We start from the raw sequence: 15,353 nt of genomic DNA, 5'->3' as shown, positions 1-15,353 counted from the left end.
TTCCTTCGTATCCAAATGGAAGCTTAGGTCAGTAAATGTGATTGCAATATAAATAAAAGAATTGCATCAATTGTGGTTTGCTTCTATGAAGTCCTGGTCTGGACTTGGCGATGTATGAATTTTCTAGTTTGAAATTGAGATCTAGCTTCTTTCACACAGGAGCCTCTTGGCCACATGAGTAGAGTCTTCACCTTCATTAACCTGTAAAGTGAGCAGAAAAGAAGTGGTAAATAAATGACTAATCGTGAGTAAGCCATGACATAAACCTAGGAACATTGTAAATGTTCACTTGTCCATGTACTTCATACATCGTTATTACCTTTGAATCGCCATGTATGTCACTATGTACTGTTTCTCTTCTGCCCATATTAATCTCTACAGATATATTAGCTTGAGATGGATCTACTCCTGACGTTTTTAGAGCTTCTGTCAATCTAGTTAATATCCTGTCACAAATAAAAACTGTGGTTTATTATACAGATATAGCTAACTTATAATTGGGTAAAGCAACAATAGTTTAGGAACAAACCCTTGAGAGTAAGCATTAGAAATACTGCGAGTGTCCTCGTGAAGACATTGTCTCTTGTTCTCGATTAGTGTTTCGTTGCCTGAATCAGGGGTTGACATGCTCAACCATGGTGGCTTTCTGGTAGGTGCGCTGATGTCTGCATTTTAGAGACATCAGGATTAGTAATTCAAGTTCTTACCATGAACCGTGGTGAGAGAAAGGTGATTAAGCAATAGAAAGGGAAAACAAGTAACTTAATTAAGCAATAGAAAGGGAAAACAAGTAACTTACTTGCACAGTTTTGTGCTGTGGTTGCCACCTTTTGGGGGGTACTGTTGGTTGTAATTGTTTCTCTCGCGCTTTGTGTGCTGAAGAGAGCAGTAGGTACCTCTGTAATTTGCTTGGAGCCATATTGTTCTTTGTTCATACCTTGTGTGGAAGGTGATAATCTTCCTCCCTGGACAAAGAAAGATACCTATCATTGATATGTCATGGGTAACTGCACTTTCATATGCTATTCTTTTGTGTGTGTGTGTAACTACCTCTGTGTTTCTCCAGCATGATCTGTAGTAAACTTTTGCCTAGCAAGAAAAAATAATGGAGAAAAAGAATGTTAAAATTCCAATGCAACCTTGTTTGCATTTCTGGTAAAACAGATGCATGGTTATTGTATAATACTGTTATGAACATGGTAACATGGCTATGTTAGTACCCATGGCATGAAGGAATCCTCGTGATTCTTTTGTGGGTTGGCTGACTCGAACTTTTGGACTTTCTCTTGCAAGAACCTTATGTATTCAATGACCTGCGAGCAAAATGTTTCACATGGTAAAATATTGTGCTGTAACGCGCTGATCAGGGTTCAAATCTCGCCCATTTCTGAGATTCGTTTTCACTTAGAAATCTTTCTTTTTCATTCCTAGTTCCTAATATGTGTATGCAATGATTGAGAAGTAACAAGGAGGATATTGCACCAAAAATTGGGACCAATAGGTTCAGTGTTAAACCGGGAATTATGAGATTTCTGGTCACCGGCGGACTGCAGTGCCAAAGTTGAAGTTCTGCTTACCTCGAGAAGGAAAGAGGCTTTGTCCCTCTTCTGATCACCGTGTGGTAGGAGTTCCCGAAGTAGTTCAAGCCTAGAGGAGAGCATTAACCGATACTCGTCAAAATACATTTCTCATGTCACATCCCATGTATAAATTGTTCTGCAACAGAATATAATGTAACGTTTGTTTATTTATGTCAGGTTCATTTCCTGATGTGAGTAAAACTTGTTGAGCTCTCACTAGATTTCACTATCTTTGTTGCTAATCTTTAGTTTCTGATCTGCCGAATACAATTTAAAATGGAATTTCGACCTCAACGAGCTTGCCTGTCATTTATCTTGGTCCTTCTCCTCTGCTCGGTAGCGGAATGCTTTGATCTCGGAGTGCCGGGCCTTTGATCAGCACTGCTGCCGCTGCTTCTTCCCTCTCCTCTCGCTGCTGAATATACTGAGCAATCAGGGTCTGACATGGAATAATATACTAGAGAACAACGCCCATGTAGTTTACTCCTCGATGAAAAAGCTATCTATCTGTGCACTCTCTCTTACCTCTGGATCTTTGATCAATGCCTGAATCTTGCCACATTGTGGACGGACCACTGTGAGCCCTGGTTCCAGATTCTGTGCCATGTGTACCTTCCGTTCTGGAGCCATGAAGGACAGGAGCAAACGCACCCCTAGCGATGCCATGGCTTGCGACTTCTCCCCTGGACTGAGCAGATGGCACCTGACTGATGCTGAAGGTCTCGACGCCACCCGGTAGGACATGCTCCTCCAAGTCCACCTCCAAACCCGACGATGCCATGCCGATCGCTCCGTCGCCGCCGCCACGCTGCTTGGCCAGTTTGAGGGGCTTTAGGGAATTGTGCACTCCCAAATCGTATGCTACAACTGCAGTGAAATTACATGGGTTAGCAAGTTGATGCATACAATACAACCCTGTCATCTGCGCGGACAGCAAGACGCAGGTCGCACTGGTGCTTTGGACATGAAAGGTGCCTGAAGTTCCGGCCAGAATTCTGAACCATGACGCTTACCTTGGGTGGAATGCTGCGTGTCCTGGAGCTGAACCGGCGACGAAGAGCCTCCTCCGGTGTGGAGCGAGAGGAAATCATGCGCCGGCTTCTCTCCTGCAAATTACGGGCACAGCACAGCCGTCAGCTTCAACGGAATAGAGAAAAAAAAAAGAGAGAAGAGGCTAGTTGAGCGGCGACAGCAAGAGAGCAACGAGCGAAGAAGACGGCGAAGTTTCTGACATGGTACCTTGGAAGAGCTGCATTGGCATGCGGACACGGGAACCGAGAGATCTCTGGCGCCTGCCAAGGCTGCCGCTGCAGCAGAAAGATGGTGTCTGGATCTTGCTGCCTTCTAGTACCGACGGAATGTGGCGAATTCGGCTGTCGACTCCGCTGAGCTTATTATAGTCAGGTAGAAGAGCCAGGGGGAGAAAAATGGGAGGTAAACCTGCCTGCCCTGTCTGGCTGTGTCTTCTATATTTTCTTTTCTTTTGAAACATGGAGTATCTTCAAAAGTTTACTCACTCTCTCTCTCTCCGATGCAACATAAACATCAAGGAGATGTGAAGGCCTTAGCGTGTTATCCACGCAGAGTTACAAGCATGTCGGCGAAGTAAGACATTTCCGGGAGTTCTGAGTTCTGACATATATGAACGGCCAGCGTTTGATGAGACAGCGGAGATTACCACCGCTAATTGCGTCACAAAGGATAATATATAATCAACGGATCCAATTGCTTTTTTTTAAAGGAACAAGGACGGATGGTGACGAGAATCATCAATTAATTATATCTTTTAATTTTAATAATATACTAATCAATATGCACTGACGCGTATTAATATTACTTTTATCATAGTCATTACTAATTAAGAATAAAATATGCTAATCAACCCTAATCATACTCTAATTAGCTCATTAATTACCACGAATTAGCACATTAACCTTTACAAAATCTAAGCTCATAGTAATATATACTAATAAGTAATACAAATATACTAATATCACTAACCATTTTACTAATGAGTATGATTAGTAAATATGAATGATTTTATCTTACCGATTTAGAGAAATAGCCTCATTCAGCATATTAAGAGGGATGATTCTGCCCCTACCGCCTCTTAATAAATAAAGAAACAAGAATAACATCTCTCATCCTACCCTATCTTTTGAACCAAACAAAAGGGTGAAGGATACAAAAGGGATCGGGATCCTCTGCAGTTGCTACAGGCAACTGCAGAGAGGCTACTGTAGCTGCAGTAAAGTGCATTTAGGTCTGCTCCGAGCCGTTGATTTCAGAGTGGATGCATCAGATTCGATGCTACAGTGACTCTACAGTAATGCTACAGTACCAAAACGTCTGTATGTAGAACCAGATTACTGTTGCTACAGCAATATATGGTTAACTAATGCACAGCACTGTAGCACCAGACTCATTTTACTGTATAAGCAGTGATCCTCTGCATTAATGATGTATTAATGCAGAGAATCCGGGTCCATACAAAAGAGTGCAGAGAGGCGAACGAAAAGAGAGAGCTAGCTAGGCTAGCTCACCTAGCTCTCACGTGCTCCACCATCTCCCATCCGTCGCGCGCACATTCCGAGCCAACGAGGCTGGCCGCTGGCTGTGGCGAGACACCGCGGTTTCCGGCAGGCAGTTCGCTAGCCGGTGCGTCATGTGTGCCCCTGCCTCCCCCTCACGCCTCATGCTCGATCATGTGCCGCGCGCGTCGTGCTAGCCTAGCCAACCAATCGATCGAGCGCGACACCGCCACGCCACGCCACGCCGGCCTGCCACCTGCGCGCTCGCGGCTGGTCGATCCGATGCCGGCCGCCAGCGCGTTGCTGCGTTCGGTGGGTGGTGGCCTTTACAACTACAACCTCGAGCCCTCGAGAGCGGAAAGGCGTGCGCGTCCATCTGGTTAGAGCACGAGAGCGCGCATGGGATCGTGGCGACATGGCATGTCCGAGTTGGGCGTCCTGCCCGGCGTGCGCGGGAACGAGCGCGCGGTGAAACGGGATAGCCCACGGCACGGCGGATCAACTCGTGTACGATGTAACCGACGCGTCTGCATGCGGCTGTCCCTGTCAGCGATCGCGCGTAGGTAGCAGTACCATGGTGCACGTGCCAACGGTGGGGCGACACCTACTACATGGACATGGGTCCATCGGTGACCGATGAGGCGGTGCATGAACCCAACACGTACATCAAACAGCTATGGCCCGTATACATAAAATCACCTGCGTTAACAAATTTGGGCGAAGTGATAGCTTACAGTTAAGCTAGGATTCGCGAACCGAAGTAGGTGACTAGGTGAGGCAGGGCTAAAAGTCGTTGCGGCCAATACGACAAGGCGCATGTGTCTCGCACAACCCGGGAAGCTTCGCGGCCGTTTCCTCTTGGGGCTATTACACCTCTGCGCATGGTGGATGATTCTTCAGATCGATCGATCTTAAAAATGATGGGATCTGATCATCTGATCAAATTATTGGGAGGTTAATGGATGGATGGCGTACTGCTCTCATCGGAACGAACATTCCCTCTGCCACTCTCTGCAGCAAGCTGAGGAACCCGTTTGGGGATCAGTAAACAACTCGATCGATCCTAGCCGGCTAGCCGATTAATCGATTCTTTAACCAACTCCCGGTGAATTAAGATAGTGCTCCGCTCGTCGGTCAGATCTGAGCCTAAACAGGCTTGGGGTGCTGCATCACGTGGCCAACGCATCGACCCATCGGCTGCTTGCTTTGTCGCTGTCTGCAGTAAAAATCAACAGAGATAGATAGGTTTGTATTATGCCGTACAACACACACACATATATATATATATATATGTATGAGAGAGATGAGAAACCTAGTCACCAACTACAATAAAAATAAGATTAAGACATGATATGTTAACTAACTGGCTTGGAGTCCACGTTGTTTAACAACCCCCTGATCTAACCTAGTCACCAAGTTAAGATCATACTTCAACTTGTCGAAGGGTTCTCTTGGTAGAGCCTTTGTAAATATATCCGAACCTGAAGCGTGCCGGTTGCTACCTTCTCTCGCACAAAGTGAAAATCAATCTCGATATGTATAGTTCTCACATGTAACACTGGATTCACCAAGAGGAAGGTAGCTCCAAGGTTGTTGCAACCATAGAGTAGGTGCCTTGGCCTGGAAAATGCGCAACTCTTCTAACACCGACTGCACCCAAACAAGTTCTACAGTTGCATTAGCAATTGCCTTATAGTCCGCCTCCGTAATAGACCTGAACATTGTAGGTTGCTTCCGCGCGCTCCAGGAGATCAGTTTTGGGCCAAGAAAAATGGCATAGCCACCAGTCGAGCGACGATCATCTGGATAGCCAGCCCAATCAGCATCGGAAAACACACTAAGCTCAGTTGATGGTGACCGGTTACCAGTAGTCCAAGCAATAGGGTGCCCTGAATATACCGAGGAACCCGCTTAGCTGCAGCCCAATGTACATCGGTTGGTTCTTGGAGAAACTAGCAGAGTTTGTTAACAACAAAGCCATCGACTGCAACGCTCTGATGGTGTTGCGGTACTTGACTGTATCATCAGCAAAGAAGGAGTTTCGGACGTCCTGCTCAATCTATCAGTGCTTGACATGGGTGTGGAGATGGACTTGCATGTCTGCATGTTGACCCTCTTAAGGAGATCAGTGGCGTACTTGGTCTGGGTAAGAACCAATCCATCTGAGTGCGGCTGAACCTCCATGCCAAGGAAATAACTGAGTGCACCCAAGTTCTTCACTGCAAAGGCATCTCGGAGCTTCATGATGAGCTTCTCATTAGCTTGGGGATATGGGCTTGCAATAATGATGTCATTCACGTAGATAAGTGTGTGTGTGTGTGTGTGTGTGTGTGTGTGTGTGTGTGTGTGTGTGTGTGTGTGTGTGTGTGTGTGTGTGTGTGTGTGTGTGTGTGTGTGTGTGTGTGTGTGTGTGTATGGTCACCTTCTCTTGCTGGAACACAAACAGCGAGGTGTCGGCAATAGACCGGACAAAACCCAAATTATGAAGCTTTTTACTGAGTGTGGAGTACCATGCTCGCGGAGCCTGCTTTAACCCGTAGAGAGACTTGTGAAGCCTACAAACAAAGTGTCGTCGATCTGGATCAACATATCCACGCGGCTGGTGCATGTATACTTCTTCCTCAATCTCCCCGTGCAGAAAGGCATTCTGGATATCCACTTGACGCAAGTTCCAAGAGTTGGACACCACAAGAGAGAGAATGAGCCGGATCATTACAGGTTTCACCACGGGACTAAAGGTGTAGCCATAGTCAAAACCGAAGCGTTGAGTGAAGCCCTTGGCGATGAGGCGAGCCTTATAGCGATCAACTGTGCCATTCAGTTTCTGCTTCACCTTGTAAATCCATTTGCAGCCGATGACGTTCTGGACGGGACGGGGAGGAAAGAGACTCCATGTTTCGTTCTGAAGAAGAGTGACATGCTCCAAAGCCATGGTGTCATGCCATTCTGGAGTGACCATGGCATCAACGACAGTTGATGGCTCGGTGACAGTGACAAAGGCACATTTAGTGGGGTCGTAGAAGATCATGCCATCCATGAGGATGCGAAGGGCGTGAATCCCATCACACAGCCGAATCCGAACGCCTGCCTTGGCCAGTTCAGCATGCGCAGGATCGGGGCCATCTGGGATGTCCGCTACAGCGCCATGCAATGGACTAGGGCCATGCGGCTGGCATGCATCGAGGGAGCTGAGGGCTGATGGACTGGCTGGTGAGTCGATGCCCGCAGCTGGAGAACCAGGTGATGAGGCGGGCGAGAGGGTGCCACGATCGGCTCGTGGAGGGGAGCTAGGAGTGCGGGGAGGCAAGCCAGGAGCTGGAGCCTCATAAGGATATGTATGCACATGATCATGTCCTAGAAAAACAGGGTTAGCCACAAAAACTGATTGTTTATCTGCATACGATGACTCTTCCACAGTGAGCTCGATAGGAGTGGATGGCAAAAGAAGAGTTTCTTCAGAGATGCATGGTGGCATGTGTTCAGGTGTCAAGAACGGAAATATGTGTTCATCAAATACAACATCATGTGACACATAGACATAGTCGGTCACTCTGTCAAGTTATTTGTACCCTTTGTGGATGTTGCTATAGCCAATGAAGGTGCACTAGCGAGAACGGAAGGATAACTTATGGTTATTGTATGGGCGTAGGTTTGGCCAACATGCACAGCCGAATGCGTGAAGCTCTAAGTAATTAACCGGACCAAGGAAAAGTTTTTGGATCAGTGTAGAGTTGTTAAGAACACGAGTGGGCATGCAATTAATAAGATAACAAGCTGTAGCAAAGGCTTCATCCCAAAAACGTAATGGCATGGAGTGTTCTAGGAGAGCTAGGCATGTTTCAACAATGTGTCGATGCTTCCTTTCGATAGCACCATTTTGCTAGTTTGTATGCGGGCAGGACATGTGATGGGAGATGCCAAGTTTGGAGAAGAAAGGGTGGAGTTTTTGAAATTTGCCCCTCAATCGGTTTGAATAGAACAAATCTTTTTGCCAAGTTGTAACTCAACACGTTTCTGAAATTGATAAAAAACATGTTCTACATCGGACTTGTGTTTTAAGAAATAAACCCATACAAACTTGATGTAATCATCTAGGAAACTAACATAATATAAATAACCATTGACTGACTTTATAGCAGGACCCCACACAAGCATCTAAATGAACAAGTTCAAGAGGTGAGGTAGACACATGAGTAGAAGACTCAAACGGAAGTTGACGAGCCTTGGCTTGTTGACATGCTTCACAAACATGGGGCACTTTATTGGAGTTCGATGGTGATGCTAGGTTGTTTGCTCGAAGGATGGAGTGGACGATGGATGACCGAGTCACCTGTGCCAAAGTTCGGTGGAGGGTGTGGTGGTGATGAAGGCATGCCGTTGGATGGATGGCACAGGGTAGAGGCCGCTACGGCTTTCACTGGCCACCACCGTTGCTTTCGTTTCTCAGTCCTTAACGAATAAACAAGCCAAATGAAACTCAAGGAAGACATCATCATCTTTGGTTAATTTGTTGACGGAAAGGAGATTTTTGCTAATGCAGGGAACATACAAGACGTTGTTAACATGCAATGGACGCATTAAGCCAGGAAGTGTAGAATTGCCAACGTAAGAGATAGATAAACCTGCACTGTTTGCAACCTGGACTTGATCTCCTCCCTTGTAGCGTTCACGGACGCTCAGCCGATCAAGATCGTTGGTGAGGTGATCGGTGGTGCCTGTGTTCAGTTGGTGTCAACCTGGTAGGAGTTGTTGTAGTCCCCGTCTCAACCGAACTGGACATGCCCGGCCGCATTGGTCTCCGACTGGTATGCATGGTCAAAGCGAGAGTAGCAACGAAGCACGTCATGGCCATATGTCTTGCAGATTTGGCAAGTCAACTTGCCATGTCCGTCGTTGTCGCGACCGCCTTGTCCATCGCCACGACCACCTCAAGCACTGCTACCACTACCGCCATAGCTACCATTGCCACCGCTAGGGCCGCTAGGACTCCAGGGGCCACGACCTCCTCCTTCTCAGCCAAAACCACCCCGACTCCCACGTACAGCCTGATTAGCAGAGTGCTGAAAATGTTGCTGGATCGGGAGAGGTTTGTTGCGTGTCTCATAGCTGATGAACTGGCCGTAGAGGTCACCGAGGGAGAGGTCTTCGTGCAAAGTGAGGTTAGTGATGAGCGCGTCGTAGTGGGTGGTGCTGAGTCCCGCGATGATGTAGGAGATCGTCTCCTCCTCGCTCAGGGGGTGTCCAATCAAGGAGATGGTGTCGGCAAGGGACTTCATACGTTGGAAGTACTCCCCCATGTACATGTCGTATTTCTGCGTCGTGGCCAGATGTACAAGGAGCTAGATGATGCGAGCCCTTGAGCGCGAGGCAAGCATACGCTCAAGTTGCCCCAACCCTGTGCTACCGTCGGGAGGAACATCACGTGCGCGAGGAGGTCGAGCGTTAGCGAGGTGAGGATGGCGCTGAGGACAAGTTGATCTTGCCGAAACCACGTCGTGTACTCAAGATTAACGACCTGAGTAGAGCCACCTTCAGTCGTGGTAGCGATTGTCTTTGTCGGAGTAGGGCGTGTCCCATCCACGAAGCCCATGAGGTCATGGATGTGGAGTGCAGGAATGAACTGGGCACGCCATAGGAGATAATTCTCCTGATCAAGCTTCACCGTAACAAAGCTGGTGAGCGACGACATGAAAGATGAGGCTGGTGAGTTGGTGGAGGTCATGGCACAAGTGGTTTGCGAAGCGGGGGCAGGAGCGGATGGAGCCATGGAGGTTTTGGTAGGCTAGATCGGATCTTGACTCTAGTACCATATAAATCAACAGAGATCGATAGGTTTGTATTATGCCGTACATAAAATAGCCGGCTTCTCATCATATATATTCAAGCATTAAGGTTACATCATATATAACAGAAGTAGTTAGGATACAGAGCAGTTACAACCAACTACAATAAAAATGAGATCAAGCCGATATGTTAACTAACTGGCTTGGAGTCCACGTTGTTTAACATGCATGAACAGATTAGCGGTAACAGCCGAGAACCCGAGACGGCCGCGCGCTGAGAGGATTTGGGCTGCTTTTCGGGGGTAGATTACGGGACACGGATCTGTTTTCTGGGGGAGGTGCATGTGGATTTGGGGCTTTTGGGACCGAGTTGTCGCCGTCATGGCCGTGGGTGCCAGCACGCGACACCAGGAGAGACTGGCCCGTCTTCCTTCTGGATTTCCGATTCTTGATCGATCGCCACTCAGGCACTGATCAAGTTCATCACGAAGTTACAGTCCGCGTCTCAGGTGTGCCGTGTACGTACGCCACAGAGGAAGGTGATTGAGCACGCAATTGCAAGAGGAAGATTAAGGAACATGAGAATTGTTTGGGATACACTGGATTTGATAATCAGGCAAACTTTATCTTGTGAGGACTGTAGGTCAGGTGTATGGCGGCTGCAGCCATCTGCGCCGTCGGTTTGCCGTCGTCGTCGTCGTCGTCGCTGGCAGGTCCGTCGTGACCGTCGACGCTGGAGCCCGAGCAGAAGCGTGCCAACCACGACGCTAGCGCTGCCGGCCAGAACCAGGCCAGAGATCCGTCCTCCGGTTTATACTCCATGATCACCTCCCAGGAGATATTGGCTTTGGAAATTTAACCCGTGCAAGACCGCAAATGCAGCTTGGTGTGGGGTTTGCTATGCTTGGTTACATGTCTGTCACTTATATAGCTGGCCTGAAGAGATATCTCATTTCTCATGCATGATTACTTGTTGGTGAAGCCAAAACGTGTAAAATTTTATGATTGGTTTGGAGACTCACTCGTCAAGGTCAAGCAAGCGTAAAAGTAAAACAGGTGTGCTCAGTAACTGGTGTATATATCTGGAAGAAGATTATTCGCCGGAACTAAGGACAAAGTGAGAGACGACAGAGTGCTCATTCCTCATTTTCTCTTATCGATGATCCTTCCACGAACCGAGCAATGCAAGAAATCCCCTGTGGTGGATGGATGGGTCACGGTCCAAGTAGCCAGCCAGTCGCAGTCTCAGAAATGAGCAAGTGAAGCCAAGCATGAATACATCTAGCCTGACAAAGTAAGGGCCATTCACAGGCTTCTCAGCCCATTGCAACGCGCCATGTTCATCACCACAACCAATTTGTGCTCTGGGCCAGCTATTCCTCCAGAGAGACTGCTAATTATGGTAACTTGACGTCTAAAGTTCAATAGCATGGCACCGGCTGCAGGGCTCCAAAACATTCAACTCGACTGCGGGGGGAGCTTTCGACCTGATGTATGTTTGGACTGCCAAGAGACCTCTATGGGCTTCCACGAGTGCATCCCTGCGCATGAACCAGCATTTGCCAAATTTGTTGATAGAGCATCTAGGCGCACCATGAGTGGTGTCCAATGTAAGGCGCTCGAGTGACGTTGTAGACTCAAGAATATGACACGTCAACTCAACTAAGCTCTTTGCAGAAAGCGAAATTGATGATCTGCACACGCTTGAGCAGTTGAGCTTGTCGTGACTGTGCTCAGGCATCTTCCTCAGATCTGAGCGATCTTCAAAAAGTAAGACACGCTCCATGCGTTCCGGGCATACCTAAAGATGAAAAGCCAAACTTGAATTAACGACTCTGCCTTAGTTACTACTGTCTTTGCAGGATGGACAGTGACTTACATTCAGGATGAAAGCCTCCAAGGAAGGAGAAGCATCAAAGAAGGATAACAGAGAAAAACAATCATAGGTCTCTCCACCAAGAACAATAGTCAAAAACTTGAGGTGGAGGAATTTGCTAGGCAGTAGGCACCATCGGTGTGTTGATCGTCTGCAAAAAAAAAAAATGTCAGATTTAATTATATTCCAGTGTATGCCTGCTGTAAAATCATTATATGCATATCGCTGGTCTATAGTCACATAAAGTTTATACCTCTGTTTCAGAATATATGGCAAGAGTTTCAAGATTTGGCATGCTGGATGGAAGCTCAGTACGAGCATAAAAGGCAGCACCGGAACAAAATCTTTCAAATTTCTTAATTCGCAATGTTCCTGAAAGTGAGAGTTGTATATGGAAGTCACCTTCAAAGCGAAAACTTGATAGATGCGGAGCTTTGCTCTCTACCACTTGCAGCCCGATGCAAGTTAACAACTAGAGGTAGCTGAGCCGCTGCAGGCAAGGTATTTTCAGGCAAATTATCCCACTGCAACCCTTGAGTTCCAACCGCTCCAAAGCGAAAGAATTGGAAAGAAGGCACCTTTTTTTTTTTGAAATAACTCCAGTAGGGGAGGCCCATACTGAACATATATTAGAACTGGAAAACGAATTGTACAACGCCACAAGATGGCAGCCTCAAACAAGAAAAGAAAAAGGAGAGAAAACACGCTAAGCAAGAGAGTCAAGCCATTGAGCAAGGTTTACAAAGATATGACCTGACATTATGTGCAGCCGTAAACGCACAGTATCGAAGAAGGCGGACTTCCATCTTCTGAGAGTTGGGTTGCTATGTTGGAAGATTTTAGCATTCCTTTGTTTCCAAATTTTCCAAGCTGCTACCGCAAAGACTTCCCAGAAGAAGCCCTGTTGGAAGACTCTTGCAGCTTCCTCCATCATGTCAAAGAAGGCTGCCCCTTGGTTCCAAACAATTCCAATGTTCGACCAACAAGCACAACTAAAAGGGCAAGCGAAGAAGAGATGAAAAGCTGTTTCCTCTGTGTCAAAACAGACACCCTAGTTCGTCTCTGGTAATATACACTGTGCACCGCTATAGTCTTGTCAATCTTCTCAAGCAAACAAATCCAACTGTGGGATGAAAGTTACAGGAGGCAAGGTGAAGATACCGAAGTGAGTCTCCAGTTTCATCAGATAAAAGTGAGCATGGAAAGTTGCACATTACGTTCCTTCGAGACAGAGAAAGGTTCAGTTCTTCAATCCCTGGTTTAACAGCAATCTGAAGCCAACTGTCGAGATCAAGATGACAAAAGTATTGCTTATTGTAAACTGAATCAACTTGAATTTTGAGTGTCTTCACGCCAATGCCTGAGTGGTTTTTCAGAATGTGATCGATTTTGCTGGTGAAATCTCTTGGTATTTCATCATTTCCACATGCATTTTCATTTAATCCCAATGCTTCCTCACTGAAGGTGAGATTGGGATGGCATCTCCAGGAACGTAAAAAGGCCTGAGACACTCAGGCAACTTGGGCAGCATCTTGCATTGGCATTAGGAAATGTATATGACACCAGATGTCCTGCGTGCACACGTGTGAGAAAATTCAACATTGGAATTGTGAGGGCAAACGGTTACTTCATTTGGGGAAGAAAAACAATAGAACTAAACACAGTTCTGTGCATGATTGCACAAAGTGCATTGAGTTACAGTGTACTGGAATGTAATGGTGGCAGGTATTTTGAGCACTATATACATATAATCTATTTCCCTAAAAGTGTTTTGCGACGTTACTATAAAAAAGACTGTCATAGGTGGAGTACTTATTAACTACTATGAATTGAATTAGGCATGGAGTAGTTAACAATCTTGGTTTATGTACATTTGTATCAGGAAAAATGCACGGAATGATGTTTTATAGAACAACAGTATAGAAATGAATCAATTTTGCAAAGAAACAGAAATAAACATGTGACTTCTGAATAGTTAACGTATGGTACATATACAGCTAGAGAACCCATGAAATAGAATCCAATAGCTTTGGAAGTTATAATGCCAGTTGCATAACAAAAACCTTAGTTACTAAGAAGAGATAATAGATCAAACAGACCAGACAAAAGAATGGTGCGCTACAAGGACAAGCGAGTCACAAGTCTTAATGATGCTTGCCAAGTCTTATAAACAACCTAGAAAGCAACCATTTTATTAGATTGTGTTCTAAGCTAGAGACAATAGGAATGTTTATGCAAGTGCTTGACATTAAAGTTGATTGCAGAATTAAGAGATCAGCTCATAGACTTTTGTTAGCCTGTGCAGGTCTACACTATACAGTGCAGTTCAAGCAGTCATAGCGATATTCTACTTGCAACATTCTTCCATCATCAAAATTTTATGATGTACCTCTGGAAGGTATGGCCCTGAATATCCCGTTATTTGACCACCAAGAGAATTTTCATCTTGTTGATAAGGTGATCCCTTCCTTTTAGCCCGTGAAGCAATCGATCCATCTGCAACACATTATGCATGGTTATGAATAATACAGACATCAACAGAAGAAAACAACTAGCTCAACACAAGAATGCACACAGAAATCCAATTCGTATCTCATATCAAACTTCTGCACAAGAACATAAACACGTTTTAAAAACTCCAACCTGTTTCTAAATGCAAAAAGGAAAAAAAAAGTTCAATTGGCCCTATATTTTTTGCAAAGAACTGCAACCTCCGCAAATCTCGTCAATTCGTCCAGCCCTGTGGAAAAAGACAGTGGATCCCATCAGAATTCGCTTATTATCCCTCCCAAGGTTCTTTAGGCGTTGGTTTCCCTTGTAGCACCCCCAAAAAATGTTTGTTTTGGGAACAATTCCACTTTTTTATAGGGCAGGACAGATCCACATTGGATTGGAACAAAAATGAGATGGGTTGGAGACATAGCCTACTCAATCAGAAAAAAAAACAGTAATCTTGATGGCCACTAAGGTTAGGCTATATGGTCAAATAAATATAGGATAGTTTGCTCACATCAATCTAAGTTAATCAGCAGCGCATAACTGCGTACAAGCGCTCTAAAGATGCTACAAAATACCATACACAGAGGATAAGAGGCTAAGAGGCGGCTTACCGCGGGCTTGAATTTAGCGACGCCGCCACTGCCGCTTCATGGACATGAGCCGGTTAACCTTCAGCAGCCCCATGGCGCGATGATGCCTCAGATCAACTGCGGAATTCAAGGGCGGTTCACCTTTGTCTTCCCGCCCTCCGTCCCGCCCTATCCCCGCGCTCTGTCTCTCTTACCGGAGGTCACCGATAAATCGGATATATAGATAAAATTTTAATAAAATATTATAAATGTGGTAATTTTTTCTAAGGGTTTACCGATAAACCGGTTATACCGGGCCGAATTCCCCCAAAAGGCGTGACGGGTGGAAATCGTGTCGGCTCCCCGGGCGGGGCTGCCTACCGCGCGAGGGATCGGATTGGAACTGAACTCTGTAACACCTTAAAACTACTGTAGGAACGAGATTAATTATCAGAGTAGATGAATAAACGTCTGAACAAATTTCTTATAAAATCAATAGCTTTCTTCTATTTGGA

At 46.0% G+C, this 15,353-nt stretch overlaps 1 protein-coding gene and 1 pseudogene across 2 annotated transcripts; both read right to left on the bottom strand.

The window, feature by feature from the left end:
* Positions 1–60: 60 nt before the first annotated feature.
* On the bottom strand, positions 61–3,170 carry LOC133921327 (transcription factor BIM2-like). 2 transcript variants are annotated; one of them, XM_062366148.1, is made up of 11 exons: positions 2,820–3,170; positions 2,594–2,686; positions 2,106–2,447; positions 1,884–1,995; positions 1,578–1,647; positions 1,221–1,313; positions 1,051–1,089; positions 800–965; positions 530–665; positions 320–446; positions 61–201 (listed from the first exon to the last, which is right to left on the bottom strand). In XM_062366148.1, exons 1-11 carry the CDS (start codon positions 3,070–3,072, stop codon positions 142–144), a joined length of 1,491 nt encoding a protein of 496 aa, XP_062222132.1. In that variant the 5' UTR covers positions 3,073–3,170; the 3' UTR covers positions 61–141. The 2 variants fall into 2 exon arrangements, with proteins under 2 accessions (XP_062222132.1, XP_062222133.1); XM_062366149.1 differs by having other exon boundaries at positions 1,884–1,992.
* A 7,786-nt stretch (positions 3,171–10,956) lies between these two features.
* Positions 10,957–15,037, bottom strand: LOC133920393 (uncharacterized; annotated as a pseudogene).
* Between the last annotated feature and the right edge of the window lie 316 nt (positions 15,038–15,353).

This window comes from Phragmites australis, chromosome 6 (assembly GCF_958298935.1).
Source record: "Phragmites australis chromosome 6, lpPhrAust1.1, whole genome shotgun sequence".
In the NCBI taxonomy this organism is placed as follows: Eukaryota; Viridiplantae; Streptophyta; class Magnoliopsida; order Poales; family Poaceae; genus Phragmites; species Phragmites australis.
The sequence above is the reverse complement of the archived record's forward strand: the minus strand, read 5'-3'. Positions and strand labels throughout refer to the sequence as shown.

Excerpts from the sequence above, each read along its gene's own strand:
- LOC133921327 (XM_062366148.1), bottom strand. The coding sequence starts at position 3,072 with ATGTTTCAAAAGAAAAGAAAATATAGAAGACACAGCCAGACAGGGCAG. Across the intron at positions 2,448-2,593 it reads CACGCAGCATTCCACCCAAG|TTGTAGCATACGATTTGGGA; the intron begins GTAAGCGTCATG and ends ATTTCACTGCAG. Across the intron at positions 1,648-1,883 it reads AGGACCAAGATAAATGACAG|GCTTGAACTACTTCGGGAAC; the intron begins GCAAGCTCGTTG and ends GCTCTCCTCTAG.